Source organism: Rhea pennata, chromosome 1, assembly GCF_028389875.1.
Source record: "Rhea pennata isolate bPtePen1 chromosome 1, bPtePen1.pri, whole genome shotgun sequence".
NCBI classification, from domain to species: domain Eukaryota; kingdom Metazoa; phylum Chordata; class Aves; order Rheiformes; family Rheidae; genus Rhea; species Rhea pennata.
Genome location: NC_084663.1, coordinates 130736844 through 130762175, shown reverse-complemented (window position 1 = coordinate 130762175; position 25332 = coordinate 130736844). Strand labels below are relative to the sequence as shown.

Sequence of the window (25332 nt, the reverse complement as noted above, 5' to 3'; positions counted from 1 at the left end):
ATAAAACTCCTGCTTTAATCCAATATGTGGCTGAAAGTTGGTATTTGGATTGGATTCGTAGAGGGTCACATTGAAAGGTTAAATACATTTGTTTGTTTTGCTAGTCTTAATGTTTTCCTGGTCTTTACAGTTAACAAACAAATCCATATCCTGTGGCATTATATAATGACATCTTAACAACATGGTTTCATCAACAGTGAAGCCATACAGCTATTAATTTGGAAACTCTTAGATACTGAAATGGGTGGACAGTACATGGAGTACGTATTCTGTGTACTGTATAGTACAAAATAGTATGTTTATCTGCTGTGAACAGTAGACTAATGCATAGAAGTAACTTCTGCAACTGTCATTTCTTCGCATGAGTTCTGTCCTGAATAACTGAATTGAATGCTTTCGTAAGCCTCTAACTTTGCTCTATTTTTAAAAACAGTGCATGGAATTTAGCTGTCCCTGCCTGTTAATTTAGATGAATGATGTGTGCCCCTACATACAGAAATCTTAACTCAGTGTATTCTGTGATGAAACAGGATATTGGAGAGACAAATGGTATTAAAAATATTCTACACTACTATTTTAGATCTACGACCAATTGACCCATTAACTGCTGAAGTCTTAAAGGCTGAAAATATGCTGGTCCCTTTCAGGAATTTGTTCTTCCATGAAGCTCAGCTTTTCACAATCATTGTACTCACAAAAATGTGTCATGGAGCATGTTTTTGTTTATCCTGGAGCCCTGTTACATCAAATATGATTCCATTTTGTAGCTCCTTCTAGTGTTTTGTAATACATATGCTATTGTGGATATGTGTTGAAGGGCAATAGTTTCTACTGGCCTGATCTCTTTTTTTCTTATGTGTCCCTGTAGGAAAAGTCTAGGAGGTGAAGTTGTACCACCATGCCCGATAGTTCCTCTTCCCAGTTTATAGTAGGAGGCCCTATTTAACAAGCAATCTTGGATTATTAACTAGTAATCATTTTTGTAGCAAATTCTAAAATGGCTAAATCTTAAATGAGCAAGTTTTTCTTCATAATTTTACTGCTATATTGAGTTCTAGGTGTGTAGCAGAAACTAGCCATGTGTCTTACAAACATCTGGCATGATTTTATTTCTGATATGCCTTCTAAATGCTTGCTTTGTTTTGTGGGGTCTTTTTTGTCCTCAGGAGTTTCATATTCAGTTATTTTCAAACATATCCAGCGAGTTCAGGAAACTTATTTTGAAGAGATGATCTAACAAGAATATGTCTGACTCTGAGATACTCTCAAAATCACTTTCCATTTGTATTCAAACAAACTTTATCAAGTGCTGGAAATCTGTTTGAGACTTCATGCATGCATGCTAAGAACCATGCATGTTCTTAGCTGTCTTTTCACATTTGCAGAGTAATTTCTAGGTTCTGCTTGAAGAAGGACTGGTTAAGTGTCCTGTGTATGGCTGAAACTGTTTTCTTTCCTTGACACCAATCTAAGAAGACAGTTAAGAGATCCCAGAGTTTAAAAAGACTGTGTACGAACCACGTTAATACAGTGACTGGTATTTGAATATATTGGAGATGGTATCTGCCCTACTTTCACTGCTTTGATAAGTATTAAATGTGAGTATGAGTTTTGGAGACTTAAGCACTTGCATTTGTTTTGTCCGAATACGTAGGTACCTTGGCAAAATCTCCATTTGCTACAATTGTTTTTGTTATTCTCTGAGACTGGAATCGTCTTCATTAAATTTCTTTCAGTTGACTGTTGTAACTAGAAAAGATGTCATGATGTCAAAAATTATTCTCTACATGTACACCACCATCAGTTGTACTGTAGCTGCTTTTCCTGATTTCCTGTACTTTGTACATATGCTTCTGCATGACAAAAAGAACTTACTTCCTCTTCTCTTTGAGACAGCAAGGTTCTTTTTATAGCAGATTCTCTTTTCTGCCTTTTTGGGCAATCCTGAAAGAATTTGCTTTCACCTCATGCTGTGTATTTTAAGAACACTGTGATAGATTTAGAGATTTGTATTCCTAAACATTTCTAGGAAATGGGCAACTCCTGATTGTTGTCTTATTTTTTTTTATTTGAGCAGCTTTGTGGAAACCTGACCATTCTGATAAGGTTAGGAACCCAAATGAACAGGAACACCTCCTTTAATCAAACCAGCTTATAACTTACGAGATACATGGTAGGTTATTTCAGAGGCTTTCAGCACGATCCTTTCCTTCAAAATAGGGAGACCTTCTAACTTGAAGGTGACGCTCAGTCTTTCGAGGTGTCTGTCCGTCTGGAGATCGTGTCTTCCATCTGAGTTGGCTGTATGTGAGATTCATATTTAAAGTACCAAATTCCCCCAGTGGGATAGTGAGCATGTTTTTATATGACTTGATTCTTAAATTCTAAAGGCAAAATCTGACCTATTATTTTCTTTCCTATAAGGAACCTGTAAGGAGAGATACTTTGAGAATATAGAATAGTTGAGGCTGGAAGGGACCTCTGGAAATTGTATAGTCCAACCCTGCTGCTCAAAGCACAGTCATGTAGAGCAAGTTGCTCAGGGTTATGTCCAGTCAAGTTTTGAGTATCTCCAAAGATGGAGACTCCATAACCTCTCTGAGTAACCTGTTGCAGTGTTTGATCATCCTTAGAGTAAAGCAGCTTTCTTGTGTTTACCTGGGATTTCTTGTATTTGGATTTGTGCTCATTGCCTCTTGTCCTTTTGCTGGGCACTGCTGGGGAGGTCTGTCTCCATCCTCTGTGTTCCCCCCATGAGGTATTTATATGCACTGATCACATCCTCCCTGAGCCTTCTCTTCTCCAGGTGGAGCAGTCCCAGTTGTCTCAGCCTCTCATATGTCAGATGCTCCAATCTCTTAATCACCTTTATAGACCTATGCTCGACTTGCATGTCTATTTATCACTTGTATTAGGGAGCGCAGACCAGATGTGGTCTCACCAGGATAGTAAGTAGAGGGGAAAGATTGCCTCCCTTGACCTGCTGGCATCACTCTGCCTAATGCAGCCCAGAATGCCATTGCCGTCCTTTGCTACAAGGGCACTTTGCTGCCTCATGGTCAACTTGTCCACCAGGTCTTTTTCTGCAAAGCTGCTCTCCAGCCAGTCTGTTTCCAGCATTTACTGGTGCATGAGGTTACTCCTCCCCTGGTGCAGGACTTGACATCTCACTTTGTTGAACTTTATGAGATTCCTGTAGGCCATGAGATTTCTCCAGCGTGTCAAGATCCCTCTGAATACTTCACAACCATCAGATATATCAGACATTCCTCCTAGTTTTGTATTTTCTGCCAAAGCAGATTTAAATAGTGTTGGCCCCAGTAGTGCCCCTGAGGTATACCATCAGTGACTGGCCTCCAGTTACTTCATGCAGTTCATCACAAACCTTATGCCTAGCAGTTCAACCAGTTTTCTGTCCATCTTGTTGTCTACTTATATAGTTTGTACTTTGTCAGCTTGACTTTGAGGATATAATGGGAGATACTATCAAAAACCTTTACTAAAGTATTATCTACTGCTTGCTCTCACTCCACTAAGCCAGTCAATTTATCCTAGAAGGCTATTGGATTGGTTAAGCATGATCTTCCTTTTGTAAATCCATGCTTACTACTTCCAGTTATCTTCTTGTTCATGTATTTCAACATGGTCTCTGGGACTGTTTGTTCCATCACCTTCCTAGTGATCAAGGTGAGGCTGACTGATCTGTACTTCCTAAAATCCTGCTGCCTGTCCTTCTTGAAGATAAGAGTGACACTTGCTTTCTTCCTGCCTTAAGAACCTTTCCTGGTTGCCACAGTCTTTCAAAGACAATCAAGAATGGCCTTAAAGTGACATGGGCCAGCTCCCTCAGCACTCATGAGTATTTCCTGTCAGGGCCCGTGGACTAGTTTATGTCCAGTTTGTTTAAATATTTCCTAACCTGATCCTTCTCCATCAAGGCTAAGTCTTCCCCTCTAGTCTCAGGGGCCTCAGATTCCTGAAGGAAAGTCTTGCCCATAAAGACAGAGGAGAAGAAAGCATTCAGTACCTCAGTCTTGTGTCTTTTGTCACTGGATACTCCATTCAGCAACAGGCCCACATTTTCCCTGGACTTTCTGTTGCTGCCAGTTTACTTGTAGAAGGCTTTGTTGTTGCCCTTTACGTCTCTCAACAGATTCAACTCTGGATGGGTTTTGGCTTTGCCAGCTCCATCCTTGCGTGCTCAGACAGTGTCTTTATATTCCTCCTGGCTCACCTGTGCCTGCTTTCACCTCTTCTATACTTCCTTTTATGTCTGAGTTTAGTTTTTATATCTACAAGCCTCCTTCTGTCTTTGCTTGATTTCCTGCTTGTTGGGATGGACCAGTCTTGAGCTTGGAGGAGGTGATCCTTGAAAATCAAGCAGCTTTCCTGGACTCTTTCCTTTCTTTCTAAGCTGTATCCCATAAGATTCTTCCAAGCAGATCTTTTAACAGGCCAAAATCTGTTCTTCTGAAATTCTGAGCTGAGATCTTGCTTTTTGCCTTGTTCTTTCCTCTCAGGATCCTGAGTCCCGCCACCTAGCAGTCATCACAGCAAAGGCTGCCTCCAGCTTTCATAGCCTTGACCAGTTCTTCCCGATTTGTACAAATTGGGTTTAGCAGAGCACCTCCATTTATTGGCTCCTCAGTTACCTGTGTTAGGAAATTGTTATCAGTGCATTCCAGAAACCGCCTGGATTGCCTGTGCCCTGCTGTGTTGTCTCTCCAGCAGATATCTGGGTGGCTTAGGTTCCTTATGAGGACCAGGGCCTGTGAACATGAAGCGTTTTCCAGTTGTCTGAAGAAGATCTCATTCTACTTCTTCCTAACCAGACAGTCTGCAGTAGACACCCACAACAACATTGCCCATGTTGGTCTACCCTCTATCCCTAACCCCATAAGCTCTCAACTGGCTCATCACTCATCCCTCAGCAGAGCTCTGTACATTCCTGCTGTGCTGTCACAGACAGCTATCCCTCCTCACCTTCCCAGCTTGTTTTTCCTAAAGATCCTGCCCCATCCGTTGCGATGTTTTTGTTGTGTGAGCTATCCCATGAGGTCTCTGTGATCGCAATGAGATCGCAGCCTGACAGCTGCATGCAGACCTCTAATTCCTCCCCATGCTGTGTGTGCATTAGTGTACAGGCACTTTAGAGAGACATCCAGTTGTGCTAATTTCCCTAAAAAGGTATGAGAGCTCTCCCCATAATGCTGTTCTGTTGGTACTCTCTTACTTACATGGATATACTTGAAGTGGACCCTTTCTCGCCCTGTTGTGTTGATTAGGAGGTCCTTTTTTGTTCACATCACCCCGAACTGTTGTTTGCCAACCTAGTCCACCATTCTCACTTGATTGTTGGCATCCTCTCCTTCCCCACCTTGTTCCTAGTTTAGAGCTCTCCTCAGCAAGTTGGCTAGCCTATTGGCAAAGATACTTATGCACCAATTAATCAGGTGGATCCTGTATCATCCAAGTGATTCCTGAGCAGGGTCCTGTGGTCATAAAACCCCAAACCTGTTGCCGACACTAGCTGTGCAACGATGAAGGTGTTCTGTTTAATTTTATATAAACTACTGTCATGTTGTCTAAGTAAATTTAATTTTAATAAAAACAAAATTATATGCTCTATGAAAATTTTACATGACATTTAAGAAATTAGGTAAGAGAACCTTCTTGGGAGGGTAATTAAAGGCCAATGTATGTCCCTGAGTTTGAATAGATGTTGTTTTGATACACATCCACTTAGTCATGATGAAAGAACAGTTTAGTTTTAAAGCAGTTCACGCTACTTATGGAGTTTTTTTTTGTTTTGTTTTTTGTTGTTTTTTTTACTACACCATCTATACAATACCAAGACTAGCAAGTCCTTTCATTTTTTCTGTGAACATCAGTGTATCTCAACAGAGATTGTCTTGCTCTGTTCTGTATTACTATTGCAAAAGTGCCTGTGAGTAAGTGCCTTATTTGAGAAAAGACCATGTTTTTCAGGAGAAGTTCTCTTTCTTGTAAGAATACACATCTCTGAGCAATTGGTTTCTTAATCTGCTTTTCTCTTTGGTACTTGCTTGTCTTTCCTCAGCCCCTTTCTCTTCCCTGAATCTCTAAGTTGTGGTTGTTATTTAAAAGCTACTAACCAGCAGAACTGGTTGAGTTAGAAAAGTATACTCAATCCAGGTTCATTTCCTGCCAACTCCACACATTATTGTTGTTTCAAGGAGTCTTTTTTACAATGTACTTTCCTAGTGAACACATCTTTAAAAGTTGGAAGATGAGAGGAGGGTCTTCCAGAGAGTTAAATACTGTTTTGGACCTTTTTTTTTTTTCTGTTCAAAAAATAAAGAATTTAGATCTCAAGAAGTTTGTCATTATCTTGGATGTTGCATTGAGTTTATCCATTCCTTAAAAAAAGACACACCTCAGTCTTTGGAGGTCCTTCACCAAGCTTGAGGAGTATTAGCTTTATTTTTCTTTTTAGTGTACAAAAATACATATCATCTTGAAAAACTGTCTTCATTATTGATACTGAGACAGACTTTGTCATTTTCCTAGAACTTCCAAGGACTCAGATCACATGTATGGCACTGAGAGTAATTTATCTGGGAGATGAGACAGTATGTATATTTCTTTCAGCTCAAGATCAAGAGAGACATGTTTATATGGTTTGAAGGATGATCTCTAAAGTTATTCTTCAACTCGGACCTGGTATGGATGATTATGTGGCTATTTTTCCCTACTCAGGAATAGAATTTACTATACCTGTTACTTAAAGCAAGATCCCCATACTCTGGTTTAAATTTGGCTGGAGTCTAACTTGTATCATCCAATAGGAAACCTTGGTTTAAGTAATTAATTTTAATTGTTTTCTAGTCTTGTAATTTTATTTTTTGTAGTGTAGTGAAAATCTGATTCTCAATTGTTGAACATGTTAAACCAATTTAGTTTGGGAAGTAAAGCAAAATAAAGCCCTACTACTTAAATGTTTATTCATTTTACTAAAATAGATACTACTGTTTTCCTCTATGTAGGATATACTTGTCTCTGTTTAAATAGTGAATAGCTTAACATACATTCTGTTTTTATAACGAAATGCTAAATGATGCTTGTCATATTTTTGTTTAATATTAGAAGTGTTGATACTTGTGGTTTCTGATAAACTTAGCTTTTGATGTAGTTATAATGTACTTGAAATGCACAAAACAGTTTCACTATTAAGTAAAACATACCTTTAAATCGTGTAGTTAAGTGCAAAGTGTTCATAAAACATAAATGTATTTAATTGATTTAAATAAAAATTCAGAAGAGTTAATGAATCATAGAATCAGTAGGGTTGGAAGGGACCTTTGGAGATCATCTAGTCCAACCCCCCTGCTCAGTAGGGTCACTTAGAGCATGTTAGACAGGGTTGCATCCAGGTGGGCTTTGAATATCTCCAGAGAAGGAGACTCCACAACCTCTCTGGGCAACCTGCGCCAGTGCTCTGTCACTCTCACGGGGAGGAAATTCCCCCTCACGGTCAGGCAGAACTTCCTGTGCTTCAGTTTCTGCCCATTGCCTCTTGTCCTGTCACATGGGACAACTGGAAAGAGTTTGTCCCCATCCCCTTGACACCCTCCCTTCAGGTACTTGTACACATGCATAAGATCCCCTCTCAGTCTTCTCTTCCCCAGGCTGAAGAGGCCCAGCTCTCGCAGCCGTTCCTCATAGGGCAGGTGCTCCAGCCCTCGGATCATCTTCGTTAGCCCTCCGCTGGACTCTCTCCAGTAGCTCCATGTCTCTCTTGTCCTGGGGAGCCCAGAACTGGACACAGTACTCGAGATGAGTCCTCCCCAGGGCTGAGTAGAGAGGCAGGATGACCTCCCTTGACCTGCTGGCAACACTCTTCCCAATGCACCCCAGGATACCATTGGCCTTCTTGGCCACTAGGGCACATTGCTGGCTCATGGTCAATCTGTCATCTACCAGCATTCCCAGGTCCTTCTCTGCAGAGCTGCTCTCCAGAGCTGGTCAGCCCTCAGCTTGTCCTGGTGCCTAGGGTTATTTTTCCCTAGGTTCAGCACCCTGCCCTTGCCCTTGTTGAACCTCATGAGGTTCCTCTCTGCCCAACTCTCCAGCCTGTCCAGGTCTCTCTGAATGGCAGCACAGCCCTCAGGTGTATTAGTCACTCCTCCCAGCTTGGTATCATCAGCAAACTTGCTGAGGAGGTACTCTGTCCCCTCATCCAGGTCATTGATGAAGAAGTTGAACAGGACGGGACCCAGTACTGAGCCCTAGGGGACACCACTAGCCACAGGCCTCCAACTAGACTCCACGCCACTGATAATGACCCTCTGAGCTCTGTCTTTCAGCCAGTTCTTAATCCACCTCACTCTCCACTCGTGTAACCCACACTTCCTGAGCTTCTCTAGGAGGATGTTGTGGGAGCCAGTGTCAAAATCCTTGCTCAAGTCAAGGGACAGAATGTCCACTGCTCTGCCCTCATCTACCCAGCCAGTCATTTCATCACACCAGGCTATCAGATTGGTTAAGCAGGATTCCTCCTTGGTGAATCCATGCTGACTACTCCTGATCACCTTCTTTTCTTTCATATGTCTGGAGATGACATCCAGAATGAGCTGCTCCATCACGTTTCCAGGGATGGAGGTGAGGCTGATGGGCCTATAGTTGTCTGGGTCCTCCTTCTTGCCCTTTTTGAAGACTGGAGTGACACTGGCTTTCTTCCAGTCCTCAGGCACCTCTCCAGTTCTCCAGGACCTTTCAAAGATGATGGAGAGTGGCCTGGCAACAACATCCGCCAGCTCCCTCAGTACCCGTGGGTGCATCCCATCCGGGCCCATGGATTTGTGGATGTCTAACCTGCCCAGAAGGTTTCTAAGCCTTTCCTCCTCAACTAAAGGAAAATCTTCTCTTCTCTGGACTTTCTCCCTCACGTCCAGGCTCCGGGATTCGTGAGGGCTGCCCTTAGCAGTGAAGACTGAAGCAAAGAAGGCATTCAGTAATTCTGCCTTCTCTGTATCCCTTGTCACCAGAGCCCCCGCCCCATTCAGTAGCAGGTCCACATTTTCCCTAGTCATCCTGTTGCTGCTGATGTATTTGAAGAAGCCCTTGCTGTTGTCTTTAACGTCCCTTGCCAGACTCAATTCCAGCTGGGCCTTAGCCTTCCTCGCAGCATCTCTACATACTCTGGCTGCATTCCTGTAATTCTCCCAAGTAGCCTGTCCCCTCTTCCACATTCTGTGTCTTTTCTTCTTCTGTCTGAATTTGGCCAAGAGCTCCTTGCTCACCCATGCAGGTCTCCTGCCCCTTTTGCTGCACTATCTTACTCACAGGGATGCACCACTCTTGCGCTTGGAGAAAGTGATGTTTGAATACCAGCCAGAACTATGAACTAATGAGCTACAATTGGTTTGAGTAACATGTTCTTCAAGGGTTTTTAGGTATTATGGGTCTTGTTTTTCTCAGACAGTGAAACAGGGAGAAAGTTTCACTGCTCCTGCTCTTTTGGGGATTTCACTTTTGTGAATTGGCCAGAAGGGAGATAATTCAGTGTGTGGGCTCTGAGCTCTGGCACTTCTGTAGTAACTGCTACCAGTTTGTCGTTTGCTTTTTCTAAAGCTAGCATTAGTAACTGAACTGGTAAGACTGTACAAACATCTTCTCTGAAACAGCTAGTTGATCTGTGCTGACATTGTATTCTGTGGAGGAAGTAAAGTAGGGTAGAACTATTGGAAGGAGGTAGAAAAAGTAGGGTAGAACTAGTTAGCTTCTGTACAGTCAAATATTCAACTTTGTTGCTGAACGCTCCGTTTCTGTATTTCGAAGATTTTAAATGAATTTTTAACGCAGATTTTTTTTTTACTTTTGTTCAGACCTCTGTAGTATGTTTCAGAGTATTTCTTTTGTCCTAATACCAAAATAATCCTTTTCTGAAGAGTCAAAATTAGCTGTAGTGTAGGATAGTTCATAATATATTGTACAGAATGACCAATAATCGTAGAACTGAGTAAAGAATTAATTCTGGTCTTCCTGTCTTCTTGACCACAAAAGCTTGAAATAAAGGTATTCTAGAATTTTAAAGGTATGACTGTTTCTAGCATACCTAAGTGCTTAATGAGCTAGATGTGCCAAGAGAACATTGTCTTCAGGATATAATTTGATTCACATCATCTTTAGTCTTTTATTGTCATTTTCATATTCCTTGTCAAAATGTGACAAATACGCACGTGAATTTTTGTTGTTTTCAGCATGTTTTCTGCTGCTGCCTTTTTTGTACATTTGCAGTTGTTTGTGAGATAGAAGATCCTGTCTTCTCTTGTTTTCGAATAAACATGCATCTCTGCATCTTTGTGCTTCTCCCTCAGAACTATTCTGCCTCTGTGTTTGGTGTACCATCCAGTTTTGCTTTATACATCTACCTCTGTCAAGGTTGCATTAATGTCTGTCAACTTTGAGTGGAGTATGCACAGTTGGTTTCAGCACTGTTGAATAAACTTGAAAGGAAAATTTTGGCTACATAGGATTCATTTCTGATATTGTTAACTTTCTCTAAAAGCAAACATTTTTGGGGAAGTGTGACTTGGAATGTATTATCTAAGTCAAGCAATTGTTCAATAGAAGCTCTTTAAAACAGACTACATTTATTTATTATTTGAATCTGATCACTCAAACTTTTCTAAATCAAATTTATTGTTTAATGAAAAGACTATACTGTGACGTTTTGTTCTTTGTATTAAACAAGGCTTCTATCTTTGTTTCAGTTTTGCTTGTGGCATACATACCTTTCTGTCCAGTGATGGAAACATTTTTTTAAAGTCCTCCTTAATAAAATCTTTTTACAACATTCTGCAGCCATAGCTTATCTGCGTTAGAGACTACTTATCACAGAATACTAGCTAAACTGATGAAAAGGTTGCAAAGATAAAGACAGAAGTGCAGAAACACGTATATGGTTTTGCGAGTGGTGTGATATGCTGGAAGAGAGTTTATTCCATTTATTCCTCTTTGTCATGCGAAGGACTAGCTAATTTTTAAAGATGATGACAGAGTTACTTTGTCTCTATATAACTGCACAAGTGAACACCTGAGGTGGAAGAATACCAGGTGTACACTAGCGAACTGCAGGATAGTCTTCAAAAACACATTTTTTGCCAAGGCTATGGCCTTGGCATAGCTATAGAATGTCAATTCGTCTCCTTGTGTAAAGAGACTCTGCAGATGAATTATTCTTGGGTGTGCTTCTTTGATGGGGTATTTTTACAGTCAGTCTGGTCTGCCTTTTCAGTTTGGATTTAAGTGTCACTTTCTCTTGATGATTGTGGCCCTGAGGGTTGACAGAATTTGAATGTTTTGAGGAGAGATCTTTGCATCAGCGTGTTAGTGTTGTATCCTATCCCATTATGGTTTAACTTTGATATCATAACTTATCTTCACATGAATGTCTTTGGCAAGAAGAGACTGTTGCAGTGGTTTTTAAAGAAGGTATGATTCAGAATGCTAGATCTAATGAGTAATAGTAAAACTTCTGTGTATATTTGTTTTTCTTTAATAATTCCCTTTCTTAAATTACATTCTTATTTGTTTAATTAAGAAATTAGTGAGTTGGAGTAGAATTAGGACAGAGAATTTTGCAGTTTGATGATTCCTTACCTGCAATTAAAATCTTCCAGTTTATATTTACTCACCTTTCATGGGCAAGTAAAAGTATATGTTGCTAGTTTTGCTTTTACAAGTAAAAAGTTAAAATAGAATTTCATAGATGTTCACTATGCTGAGAAGTTTGCAGATTTTTAGAAGTATGTGTCTGAGGGGGAGGGCATGGCTGTTCAGACAGGTTGCCAAGCAATTAATTCTTCCTGCTTGGGTTCCCTGCAATAGGAGACAATCCAGCTCTCAGAAGCAGAGCAATGTTATTTGCAAAAGGAAACCAACGAGTAACAATTTTCCTATTCTCTTCCTTCTTTCTTCTGTCTTCCCGCTCTCACTATAAACCTCCCTTCCTTTGGTGCGGGTTTCTGAGAAATTGCTAATGATTGATATGATAGCAGTGCTGTCATTCTTTTTAACAAGAAAAAAAAAGTCATTTTTTATTCTAGGTATTTTAATAGAGTCCCATTAAGGATGCATTGCTGACTGAAATATTGGCATGAAGGGCTCTCACTGAGCTGAGCCCGGGAATTAAGAAGTCAGGAAATCGGCTGCTGCATTGCAAAAGAACCTTGTGTGACACAGTATCTCCTGATTGGGGGGATCATTACTGCTATTATGACTCGACTTGCGTAGGAATTTTAAATTTCATCTGAATGTCAGTAATAACCCTCTTAGCAAATTATCCTGAATAAAATCACGAAGGCATTTTATATAATAGGTGTTGAATTACTGGATAGATTTGCTAATTAAATACTCTTTGTTCTGCTGCAGTTGACATTACAGGGTAAGATCTTGAACAATTATTCTCAACAGCTGTACTTTGTTAAGGGAAAAATTAACCGCAAAGTTTTTATTTTTTTTTTTACACTTGAAGTTGGCAGATTTTTGAAATGTGCTTGAAAAAAATTCCATCATCCAATTGGTAATGAGAAGATAAATATGCAGGTGTTGCTGTGAAATCAGATAACTACCAACTGCCTTATTAATGAATTTAGCAAGTCTTTATAAGCTTCTGTTTTGTAGCTTTTGGCACTTATAACTGATCTTCTGTCAGAATAGGTACAGAAAGGGACATATGCCAGTCACTTGATGAAGTTAACTTGTCTGTGACCCTCTTGTAATTACCTACATCCACTACTGTCCTCGGGGACAATTAAGAGAAGTTCTTTTTATGGCCAAGCATATTTTTTTTTTTTTAGTGAGGGATAATCTTACTAGGAAAAAAAACCTTATCTTTCCAACTATTTATAGATTATGTTATTTCAGAGAACGAAGTAGGAAGTTCCAGAAACTATCAAGGAAAAAATGACAGGCTTTCTTTTCTTTTATGTCCTACCTCACATTTGTCTTTCTAATTTTTTAGTTTTGTTTTGGGACTCCTATTTGCTTTTAGAACACAAAGGGTAACCTTTTGCTATAGGAATAAGTTTTTTTTTTTGTGAGAAAAGAGAGGTGAAGTAAGCTAGAGTTTTAATGACTGTCTGTGATAGCTGATGTCACATATAAGTGATATATGCCTTTAGAATAATATAAAAACTTAATAGGAAGGTGGTGGGGCAGTGCCATCTGAATCACTAGGAAATGAATAAGAATGAAATACCTTTTTAGAGCTTCTTATTAAAATGGAATCATATGCTTCTGAGCACATACTGAGTAGAGTGAGTCTGCTGTTAAGACTCACCATTTTCCTATTCTTCTGATCTCTACTCTTTGTCCCTGTGTAGGAAGATTGAGGCCAACTGTTTTTGTTTTGCAATTAGGGACTTCATTGGAGTTCAGGCATCACATCAGGAGTCACAGAGGATGCACTTCAAACCAACTGGATGTTTTGAACTTTACCAAGAAAGTATATATCTGTAGGTGTCTATATGTGCTTGCTGATAAGGGCGTTCATTTTGAGTCAGCTATGTCAAAGCTATATTGTGGTTCCGACACTAACCGCTGCTTCAGTACCTTGACGGCTATGATATATTTGGTTTCCTTAAATCATGCCTTTGTACTTTGGGAGAGTGAGTCCATCTTTAGGTTCATCAATTTCTTCTTTGAAGAAAGTGACCAGAAAATGAGACTTACTGGGAAGTGGGGGAACTGGATTGTGGGACAGCTAAACTGTGAGGAGATCAGGATCTACCGAGGTTCCCTCCTCTCTCTTTCTTGGAAAATGTCCTCAGGCTCCTATACAGAAAGGAAGGTATGACTGATAGGGCCTGGAAGAGGAGGAAGGCTGATGTTGTAGCTTAACCCTCATCCCAAAAGGACTCCTAGGAAGTTTTGCCTTGCTTCAGGGAATGTTCATGAATTTTACATTGATGAGGCATGAGCAGTGCCTCATATGCAGTACAGGGAGCAGAGGTAAGGACCTGGCATTCACTGCCTCCCAGGAAGCCCATTAAGGAAGGACTTGCCAAAACCTGGCATTTTGAGCTGTGTGGTATGCCACGATGACTGAAAGTAGGGATAATAGTGTGCTTGTGCAGCTGAGCTCTTCCAATACACCTGGAGATTTTACAAAGCCATGGACTTAAATAATGTCTAACTTTTATTAGCCAGGTGTAATATCCTGAATCATTTTTTAAAATAAAGTATTTTAATACCGCCACAATCCTCTGGAGATCTTCAATTATCCACCTTTGTCTCAAGTAGAGAGAAGCAGTGTTTATTGAACACTTCTGTCTTTATGCATCTCTATTGGTAATAACATATTCCTGAGAAGCAATGAATATTCGGCTTCCTTTTGTTCCTAGTGCACTAAAAATGCCTGTAACAAATTATAAAGGCAAATATAATTTCAGCTATACACAAACGTGGTGGTGCTGCCTTATGGGAGGAAAAACTAGTATGTGATAATGTGAAGTGTGCATTACAATGCATATGTATGAGAGCACAGAACTAAAATGATACAACTTCAATTTTCACTATTCCTAAATCCTCCTCAAACTACATAATCGCCTTTTTACCACAATTTTGGAAGGCTAATAGCATAACACATCCCTATTAGCATTTTTTCTTCTGTGCGTGTGATCTGCTTTATTGCACTTAATCTTTTACTTTTAAAGGTGGTGCTATGGAACCCCAAGAGCCTTGGATCTGATTGGAAGGAGACATCAGGAGCAAGGGAACCTATTTCTCCCTTTAGAAAACAGTGGTTATCTGCACAGGGTGCAGTAAGCAGAAAGGTGCCTTGAAGACATATCTCAAGCCGGTGGTAGTGCAGAGACTCTTGATAGTGGTAGAGGACTGACCTCTCTGAAATTGGAGCTCATCTGGTTGTTCAAGAGTTGCAGCACACACAGCTACTGTTTCTGTGCAGTATTTCTTAAGTAAGCTTTTTTAAAAAGCTGTTTAGGCTGTTTTAAGTGACAGGATTTCTCAAATACTTCATAGTAGAAATGAGTGGAAGCATTGCAGTGGACATTGTTGTTCCCATTTCAATAAAAAAAATTGTCATAAGGAAAAAGATCAACTTAGATGAATTCACAGCTATAAAATTGAACCACGAACAGGTGGATGTTATGCTGGAGGATGGTGCCATTGTCATCATCGCTGATTCTGTTCTGGCATGAAAATGGCAATGGTTTCTGGCTCCTGTTCTGGTTAGTTAGCCAAGGACGTTAACTAGGGAATGGCACGATCTTATTCAGTGAAGTTCTCTGATCCCATCAGAAGGCTAGAATTGCTGTGTATTGGAACAGTATTATAGTTGGCTGTTAAATAATTCCTGAGTAGTTGAAGTCTGCTTATAAGACATCAACAAAACTTTAAAACTTGTGAATGATATAATGTTTATCTACTTAATTGTGCTTTAGAAATTCTTGTCAGATTTTTTTCTGATAATTTTCATATTTTCACTCTTTTCAATTATTTTTCTTAACTTTTACTATTTCTCAAAAGATTTGAAGAAAGTTGAGGGAGGAAAAAACAATAAATTTACTTAAAAAGACTTCTTGTGGAACTATTCTCTATTTGTTAACCTACTTCAAGCAAGTCACTTTAGGCAGAGATAGTATGAATTTCTTAGAACTTTTCTACAGTTGCATATGAAATTAATGCAGAGTAAATGGTTAAAGTTAACCAGCTGTGCCAATGATCAAGAAAAAAACATTCATGGATTTAGAAAGTAGTTTATGTAGGAATGATGTGAAAAGTGCACTTGTCCAGACTGCTGTCCTTCAGACTTCAGGTTTCCAGCTGTACTAGATGAATTTTTTTCTTACATTTAGCTCTACAGCAGCTGGAAGATTTTCACTAGTTGTGTTATGCTCAACTTGATTAGTGGTATTACATATGAAATAGTGAAAAACATATTCTGGTTTATTGTTGGTTAGGCCTGAATTTGAATGTGATTTAATATACTTATGCTGTTTAAAAAGATAGGAGGAGAATACAGGGAGGAATTTAGTACAGGATTTACAATATGAGACCAAAAGGTACTCATCCTAGAAGAAAATCTTTATACATACATGCTATTAATACTTATGTTATTAATAAATTAACATGCAGAAACACACCCTATATTGAAAGAGAATATTAAGTTTGCCAAGTCAAGCATTGCAGAATTAAGGATACCAAAGTCAGTATAGCTTTTGCTGCATAATTTTGTACTACATAATTTGAAACAAACTGAAGAAGTGTTCTGGAGCATAATACTCATACTGTCTCTAGTATGTATTATTGTGCTTATCCAAAAGTTCAGAGATGTTAAAGATACTTGCCATTAATTTTGAGGGAATTACAGTGTTTTCATCCTGTTTGTGTACTACTAAGAAGAAGTGGACACTGTGTTTCAGTTTTCTAGCGGCAGAGCAATAGTGATAGTCAAGAGTCTTGGATTCATTTTAGGCTTCCTAGACTCAAGAAGCTCACAGGATTTTCCTGAAGACCTAGAGGTGGTCTTATTCCGGCTAAACATGGCTGATTCTTCCCTGAATTTCCTGTTTTTCTTCTCATCCTGCTAATTTCTCCTGCTTAGCTCATGATACAAACTTCTTGACTACAAGTAGTTATTTTGTCTTTTTGACAAAAATGGCCAAGGAGCACTGCAAATTAATTTAATATATGGAAAAACACAAACACTTAGACTAGGTCACTAAATTTAATATCATCTCTTAAAATAGAGTATTTCCTGGCCATCTTTAAAACTAGAGTACCAAATAAGCTAAATTCACTTAATAAACTATGATCAGTCACGGTTGTGATATTTGCCAGTGGTTGAAAGTCATCCTCTTTAAGAAAAATAAAAGCAAAAAGGTATACAAATAGCGTGACTGTCTGAGGAAAAAGCAGGATTTATCCTGAGTGAGATGGATCAGGACTAAAAACAGGGAACTGGGGCTAGGTGGAGTCTGGAGCCATGTGCCCAGCTACTAGGGCACTTAAAAGAAACAGGAACACAGTGGAAACATGGCTGGGTAAATGGCTGTTGGCAGAAAGAGGGCTCATGGAAGAGAGAATGGGGCAGACCAATAGTAGAATGGAGGAATCAAGAATAAGTACTGGAAACTGGGAAGATTTGGAAGAGGGAGAAGTGTGAGATCAAGAAAACAAGGGGCAAAGGTGGTGATCGTGGAGTTTATTAGGCAGGAGAAGTGAGGACTGGAAGTGGAAACTTGAAGACTGTAGTTGGAGATTGACTCACTGGGGAAATCAGAACTGGGACAAGGAGCTAGTGGAGTATAGAGGTTGGAGGCAGATGTTCTGTCAAATTGGGAAGAGAAATCTGTGTGTAACAAGGCTTGTTCTCCAACCAACAGTGCATCCCAAGTTCCCTGAATTCTCTGAACAGAAATTCTCTGAATTTCATAGATAGCTATGGAGACTTCATGTGAGTAGGCTGTTGCTCTAATGCTGGTCAGTGTAGCAGAAAGGGGAGGAAAAATATATCATCTGAAGTCACAGAGCTGTAGTGCAGACAAAGTGGAACTAGCTTGATAAAGAGAAATAGATAGCTGCAACAGCTAGGGGTGAAGTTTGCACAGCTGCTTAAGAAGCTGGGTGAGTATTTAAGGCTGATCTGTTCTGTGCTCCATTTTGCTGCAGGTGAACTTTTACAGTATCCAGGTTAGCTGATTTAAACATGATCCAGGATTGCTTACTCTGGTGTAGTCACAATAATGTGGTCAAACCCTCTTGGTTGACCAGTTATGGCAAAAGCAGTTTGTGAAGTAGGTGGGAAAGTTGAACTCTGATGATATTAGCAGTGTTGTCAATCCAGTGTATTGTCTTTGTGTGAAGAGAATTTAATTTTGTTTTTTATTCACATAGTCCTGTTAAGGGAAGATCGAGTCAAACATTCTAAAGCTAGAAAACATCAGTGTTAAGGTCACTTCTAAAACATTTCTATATATAGTCTTACTATAGGATCTATCCTATAGGATGTTACATAATACATAATTTAAAACAAACATACTATAGGCCCTTTTTATTTTATCTTATTTTATTTTTTTCCTCTGGTAGATCCACAGGGTCCTGGAGACAGTGTATTGCAAACCTGTCTTGTATTGCATGACATGCAACGTGCATAGAGAAGAAAAAAATTGCAGGGAGAAATTCCAGAATCAATGTAATACTAGCTGGGGCGCCTACAAAAACTTTAAGGGGAGGGGTAAGGTCACTGCTTTTCTTTTATTGAGTCTGCATTTTGAGACCATTGGAAGGATAATCAAACTTTTAAGTAGGTTCTTGTTAAGTGAGTGCTATCCTGGCTGTACTGAATGAGACAGGACTTTGGGAAGGAATAGCTCCATTATATCAAGACAATTACATCAAGATAGTGTATATGGAGAAGGAGGCTGACCTAAATTAGTGTGAGAGTCTTAATTCTGGAACTTCCTAATCAAATTTCATTTGAGCATTTGATTCAGTGTTGTGTTTTTCCTACTGCAGAAGGTGTGTATATGCAATTTTGAGATTTGTCTTAATCTTGTTTTAGGGGAGTTAATAATAGCATTAATACAAGGTCAGGTGATATTTCACGCATGTAATAGAAGTATTGAGGTGACTATGTGTTGCCAGAAGAGAGGTGGCTTGCTTTGTTTTGAAAGGTGAGAGCATTTGGAGTTAGCAACCTAATGGATATGTTTGCGTGTGTTAGATTGTAATTATATCGTACAGTAATCTTTTTTTTTCCATTTCAGATTTTGATGCATACCAAGGAGATGGTGCAAAAGGTAATGCTGAGCATTTTTATTACACAACCACCCTTAAAGAGCACACCTGGTGAACTTTATTTATTCTAGGAGAATTGTAACCCAAACAGACCTGAAATCACTTCTTAGGATGCCTGGTTTACAAACGTAATCCTTCCTAATGGATTACAGCTTTTTCTTTTCCTAGCACAGATACGATCTAGCCCCTGCTTGAAGCCTATGTGCGACTGTTGCAAGCAAATTAGCAACAGTGCTAATTAGAGTTTACTCATAGGCCTGCTACACTGTGTTCTAGTGTTTTATTATGGTTTATTCTTTTGGCATCCTTTAAACTCTGTCATGTGATGATTTTTGACTATATGGATTTTAACATGGACATAGCCATAAATTTTTTGCAGCTGCGTTGATTCTCCACCACTGAAGACATCCAGTTTTCATTTTTCAAGTTAATATGATGTCATAGGATGCATCTGTTGATACTTTGGTGACCTTTCTCTTTTCACCTTTCTCCTTGCTATGCCTTCCATACATATCCAAGCTTTTATATGATTCACTTTGTCTGGAGTTTGCTGCATTATCCCATAGTATTATGGTAGTCACTCTTGGTTACGAATAGAAAGTCTTGTTAGTATTTGCGCACAGTCTTTTTTAAGATGGACTTTAAATTGTTACTAGAATCAGAGTGCGAGCTAATATGAAGACCGAAGTGCCAGTCAGGGACAAGGAACCAAAGAGGTGTTTATGTTCATCTTTTGATGTAACTGTTCATAGCTCAGTCTGGAGATAAAAAACAAGTGGGTCATAGTAGCTAGATACTTCTGGAGAAGGCTCCATGCAAGGTCTGTTAGCCAGGATAGGACTAACACAGAAGACTGGATTAAAGCAGAAGAAAAGAGTGGGAGAGAGAAGATGGAAATAATAAGCTGCATTAAAATATTTTTTATGTTTTTTTTTTCTTTTTTGCAGTAGCATCATATGGTGGCTGCAATGGGATAGCTGGCAGTAGCATTATCTTTCAAGCACATTGACTAAATGTCTTCTCAGAGTAGTCTGAACTTGTCCAACAATCGTCTTCCAAGTGCACTTCTTGTGTCCCAGCAGTCCAAAATTATTAGTGATTAGGGTTCCAATCCTATTGTTTTTGAAGACTAGAATTATCCACAGATATATTTTTCTAGTGTTCATTTAATAAACGTTTTATAATATGTATGCATTTTAATTTGTATGCAAGTAAAGAGTGTGTTTTTAATGTACTGATGTTTTACATTTCATTGTTCTTTTTAAACTCAGATATCTGTCTCAGTGAAATATACAGACTTTTCAGTAAAAACCTACTTCATGTTTTTTTCCAATTTTTAGTATTTAAGAGATAATATATGGACATTGAACTTCTAGACTGAATTTTGAAAATGAGGTGAGACTTTAAAAAGATGGAGATTTTTTGATTGTGTTTTACAAAGCAGTTTGTTTCATTTAGATGAACCTTGAAGTGATTTATGGAGACACAGATTCCATTATGATAAATACAAATAGCACCAATTTGGATGAGGTCTTCAAGTTGGGGAACAAGGTAAGGATTTTTTTTTCCTAAAGCTTTCCTTCAGGTCTATGTTGTAATGCTATGTGGAAGGGGAGAAATGGAGCAGAAGGTTTTGAAAGAGATATATATAACTACTTGGAACTCTATGTATATAAAAATATATAAAATATATAAAATTTAATAAAGAACTTCGTTGTATAAAGAGCAACTTCGCTGTTCCTAAATTATCAGGAGGATAATATCTGAATACTTGTTAAGCCAAAGTAAAACTAACATAGAGGAATTGTACCTTCAGATTACAATATGCATACAGTTTGGATGTTAATTATCTTTGTTTTAACATTTCAGGTATCTATCAGTTTAGTTCTATTTGGTTATGTAGTGTAGATTACACTATAGTTGCCACCAAATTTCTAGCGGTAAGTTTAAATGTTAATTTTCCATAACGTACCAAAAAAGGATGAAATACGTTGATCAACAAATGGCAGCTGAGAATGGGAAGTCTGTGGCTCCTGTATGTTGTGGAAGAAAAGTGAGATGTGTTTAGGTATATTTTAAAGAAAAGATGTGAAGAAAGTTATTTTTTGAAAGATAGAAGAAATCTGGATAAAGATGAGAGCTATGGGAAACAGAAAAAGATGCTAAAAGGTTTTTTCGGTAGAATATTGTACAAAAGACTTGCAATTTTAAGGTATAGGTTTAAACAGTCCTGACTTTGTTGAAGTTTGCTGAGAGAATGGATAGGTTTTTTAGCTTGTCACCTGCTTAGTGATTTGTCTGAGTCAAATATTGAGATTTTTTTATCCCATATACTTCTATATCTCACACTGCATCTTTTAAAAGGGCATGACCTTCTGATTAATATATTTTAATATTGTGTACTCACTGGTTTTTAAAAGTGAATAAACTTCTTATGTCTAAGTAAGCACACAGTCCAACCTAGTATTGCAGCTGTGAAAGATGTAGATCTCAATAATCTTTGTTTCTTTGGCATAAAAAGTACTTCTTGTAGTTCTTGTTTTTTTCGTCTTTAAAAAGTAACAAGCGACTTCTAAACAAATATTTCTGTTGTTTAGGTTTCAACACTTTGCATCAGTCATAAAACAGTTTTCTGATACAAAAAGAATTGTATCTGTTGATGAGGAAGACACACTAAGAAATGTAGCTATTTATTAAATTTTAATTTCCTTGCTAAGATTTCAGACACAAAGAGATGAGGACTTTTTACTTTGTGTTCATGATAGTACAGAAGGTACACAAATGCAATGCAAACTACTGTGAGAGCTGTGTACGTACCTCTATTCTAACAAAGAGGTATGGATGTATAGGCTTAAATCCAGTTTCCCCCAAGAAACTAATTTTCTTCTCTTGGGAAGAGTTCTCTCATCTTCTGAATTCTGAAAACTTCTGCCTGTATTTTCCCATCTATTGATGTCTGGTCTTACAGATTTCTAGTTGTCATTGTGTTTTTTTTTTTTTTTTTTTTTTTTTTTCCACAGATATTTATATATTTATATGCTTTTGGTCATTGCTTGGCAGAATTTTGTCTATTTCATGTTTTCCATGCACCTTTCTGAATCAAATTTGCCAATATGTTCAGTACTGTATTGGTACCATTCTTAAGCTCTTTGTTACTATGATATAAATATTGGGAAAAGTTTAACAGGAAAAATGTTTAGTGGAATTGTCTTGGTTGTTCTTGTTTTATGAACTGAATATGAACCTCTTTGCAAAATAGGTGTCCTAATGATGTCCTTTACAATTTAAAATGTACAAGAGAGAAAAATAAATAAATAGATAAATAAGGATACACACAGATTGTTAGAAGTGCAGGTTCGTGTAATAGGAAAAATGAAGGTATAACTGAGAAAATTGAAGTCTAAGATGTGTATCCATACAGAAAATTCATAAGGAAGATTTTTGGTATAAACTGGTAAAGTGGACCCAAAGCTAGACTAAAAAAAACAGTGATATTTTATGCTGCAAATACTGCTTCTGTCTTGACGAGGGTGTGCAGTCGATGAGTGAAGAATTTAAATTTATAGAAAACCTCAAGGTGGAAGAAGAGGATAATTCGTAGTTGGTGGTCTGTGAAAAGAGAACTGGGTGTAACAAATGAGTAAGAATGAATAAGGATATTTAATATTGAAGTCAAGAGGGAAGTAAAATGTTAAGAAAGTTAGGAGTAGAGCATGTGAAGACAGGAGGAAGTCAGAGGACAGGAAAAGGAGCATTGAACAGTAGGAAGATGTTCTGTAGAGGAAATTAAAATAAAAATATACGAAGAAAGAAAAACGGAGCTAGGGAACTTTTAGTCAAGCCAGTAGGTGGGACATCGTGTACTGGAACAGAAGTTTGTTGTTTAAGCTACATGCAATTTTGAGATGTTATACTTCTGTGTTCTTAGAGTAAAAGTAAAAAAGGTGTAGCAGCTTTACATTTGGCACTGATGATATTTGGGGTGTCATTCCAAGCTTTTGTATGTGGATAAGACATAGCCTGTGCATAGAGAAATAGCGACTTCCTCTCAGGCTATAGAAAATGTAGGCATGCTGTGGGGCAGAGTATAACTAAACACTTGCATGCGTGAGCACATTTCTTCCTCGACATACAATGACAGCCTAGAGCTGGGTGTGTAGTTCACTTTGTCCCCTGGAAGAAAGTGCCATTGTAAGTTTGCTTTGTAAAGAATTGCAAGTTTTTTTTATAAAGCAATCACAGTATTCTGTGTAAGTGACCAGTGGATCCATACTCTGAAATCCCATATTTGCTTGAGTTATGTAAGAGGCTAGATAAAATAGCTGCCCTGGTAAAATGGGCTGGAGTCAGTGATCTGCAAGGTCCTATTCAGTCCCATATTTGTCCACTATGGTCAACTTTGTTAGAGAATTGGATATATATACCATACCATAAATTCTTAAGAACCCGAAGGGAGAACCTTAACTTTAAAAGTAGCTTATACTTACTGTGTGCTTTATTTCGCTGTTAATGATGTCTACTGAACCTTTAAAATACATATGGAAACACACGGTGTATAGTGTTACTTGTTTTAAACTTCAGAAAGATAACCTTCTTGATGAAAGTTAAATGTGTCCATAATTATTAAGATACTGTAATTGATTTTAATGCTCATGCATTCACAGATCAAAAGCGAAGTGAACAAGCTCTATAAGTTGCTGGAGATTGATATTGATGGAGTCTTTAAGTCCTTACTACTGTTGAAGAAGAAAAAATATGCTGCTCTGGTGGTGGAACCAATAGGAGATGGGAAATACGTAACTAAACAGGAACTGAAAGGATTGGACATAGTTCGAAGAGACTGGTGTGATCTTGCAAAAGAAACTGGAAAGTGAGTTTCTTTGTGGTGTTGTCCTTTTTTCTTGCAGTCTCCATGACTTTTAAACAGTACACTCTTCATAAAAATTGGCTATCATGTGGCTGTTACATGAACAGTATAGGTTGGTAGCTAACGTCAGTTTTGGAGTATCTTAACTGATTTTTATAGGAGATGTTAAAAATTACATTTTGACATTGTTAACAAATTACACTTGTAGAAGTCCAAATGCTTCTAATTTCACTATCTGTTTTTGTATCTTCCTTGTAAGCTTGACATTTATGTTTTAACAATTTTATATGCACAGTTTAATAGACCAGAGCTGGAGTCTTGTGAGATTGATAGATTCTGTCAGTGTTTGGAGTCATAGATCTGGATTTTTCAGAGATGGATGAAGAATCTAGTGGTCAGCTCTGCGCGTCCTCTAGTAAAGTGATAGCACACAGGGTGTGTTCTGAAGACTGCAAGAGAGAAAAAGATCCCTTCCCCAAAGACCTTTTCTCTATTTTTCAAACAAGATTTTTGTGATAATTTATTACTATGATAGTATACTGGATTGATGATCATTTCACTAATTATCACTGCACAGAAGATTTTCATACTTCATTTCAATAGAGATATTGCACTAGTGAAAGAAAACTGGAGTGGGTGGAGAGGTGGTCATCTGGAGGCTGACTAAATTTATATTACATGCAGCCTCTATGAAGTTTAACTTAAATGAATTGTGATCCAAATGTATCTGAAAATGGATACTTCTTTACATTTGCAATAATACAGCACACGCTTGCTTACTGTTCTTAAAAGATTTGCATTTTCTAAGAAAAGATGCATCATAATAGAAGCAAATTTTTCCAAGTTAGGAATGTATTAGTAATTAAAGCTATACAAATGTTTGAGAGTGTTCTTTAGTGACTAACTCTTCTGCAGCTGGCAGACCTTCCAACCACATTTTACAGAAATAGGCAAGGCTTTGCTTACTTTAACTTTATATCCTCCTCCTCCCCCATTCTCCTTTAAATCTTAGGTACCTGCTGTGCAATAATAAATGGCACAAGAGCAAAAATTAAAAACCGGTTGAATTAATCAATTCCAAGTTATTGTGTAGTATTAGAACTATTTGCAGTCATTTATTTTTGATTAAAAAGAAATTAAGCACAACATGAAATATCCTGGCAGATTTTTATAACTTTTGGATTAGGTTTCATCCTTAGATTTTTTTCTTTAATTTATAGAGACTGATGATTTTGTAATGATTTCATTTTCTGCATCTTCTGAGCTTATCGTATTTCTGTACTCTTTTTACAGCTATGTAATTGGTCAGATTCTTTCTGATCAGCCCCGAGACATAATTGTGGAAAATATTCAAAGGCGGCTTATAGAAATTGGAGAAAATGTCATCAGTGGCCAGATCCCAACAAATCAGTTTGAAATAAACAAGGTAAATGGCTTATTCCTTTCCCCTAGTCTTGCTATTTGCAAAATTAACTGTATTTAAAGATGTGTGGTGTTTTGTTTGTTTATTCTTGCACTGAATTCAGGCAAAAGAAAATTAGTCATCAACAATTTCCTTGAATGTTTGAAGATATCCCTAGGACTTTTTCGTGTATCTTTATTATCAGTGATCTAGGAACAACAGCCCTGGAAAAGCTGTAGTGTTCCTAAATATATTG

The 25332-nt window shown here is 38.1% G+C and overlaps 1 protein-coding gene across 2 annotated transcripts in view; it reads left to right on the top strand.

The window, feature by feature from the left end:
- The window catches only part of POLA1 (DNA polymerase alpha 1, catalytic subunit), a 215498-nt gene that overhangs the window by 62857 nt on the left and 127309 nt on the right, over positions 1-25332 (top strand). For both annotated transcript variants that reach the window (XM_062574180.1, XM_062574188.1), the window contains exons 27-30: positions 18777-18809; positions 20266-20358; positions 23472-23677; positions 24968-25100. In XM_062574180.1, coding sequence (XP_062430164.1) covers positions 18777-18809; positions 20266-20358; positions 23472-23677; positions 24968-25100 — 465 coding nt within the window. The remainder of the gene's footprint in view (positions 1-18776; positions 18810-20265; positions 20359-23471; positions 23678-24967; positions 25101-25332) is intronic.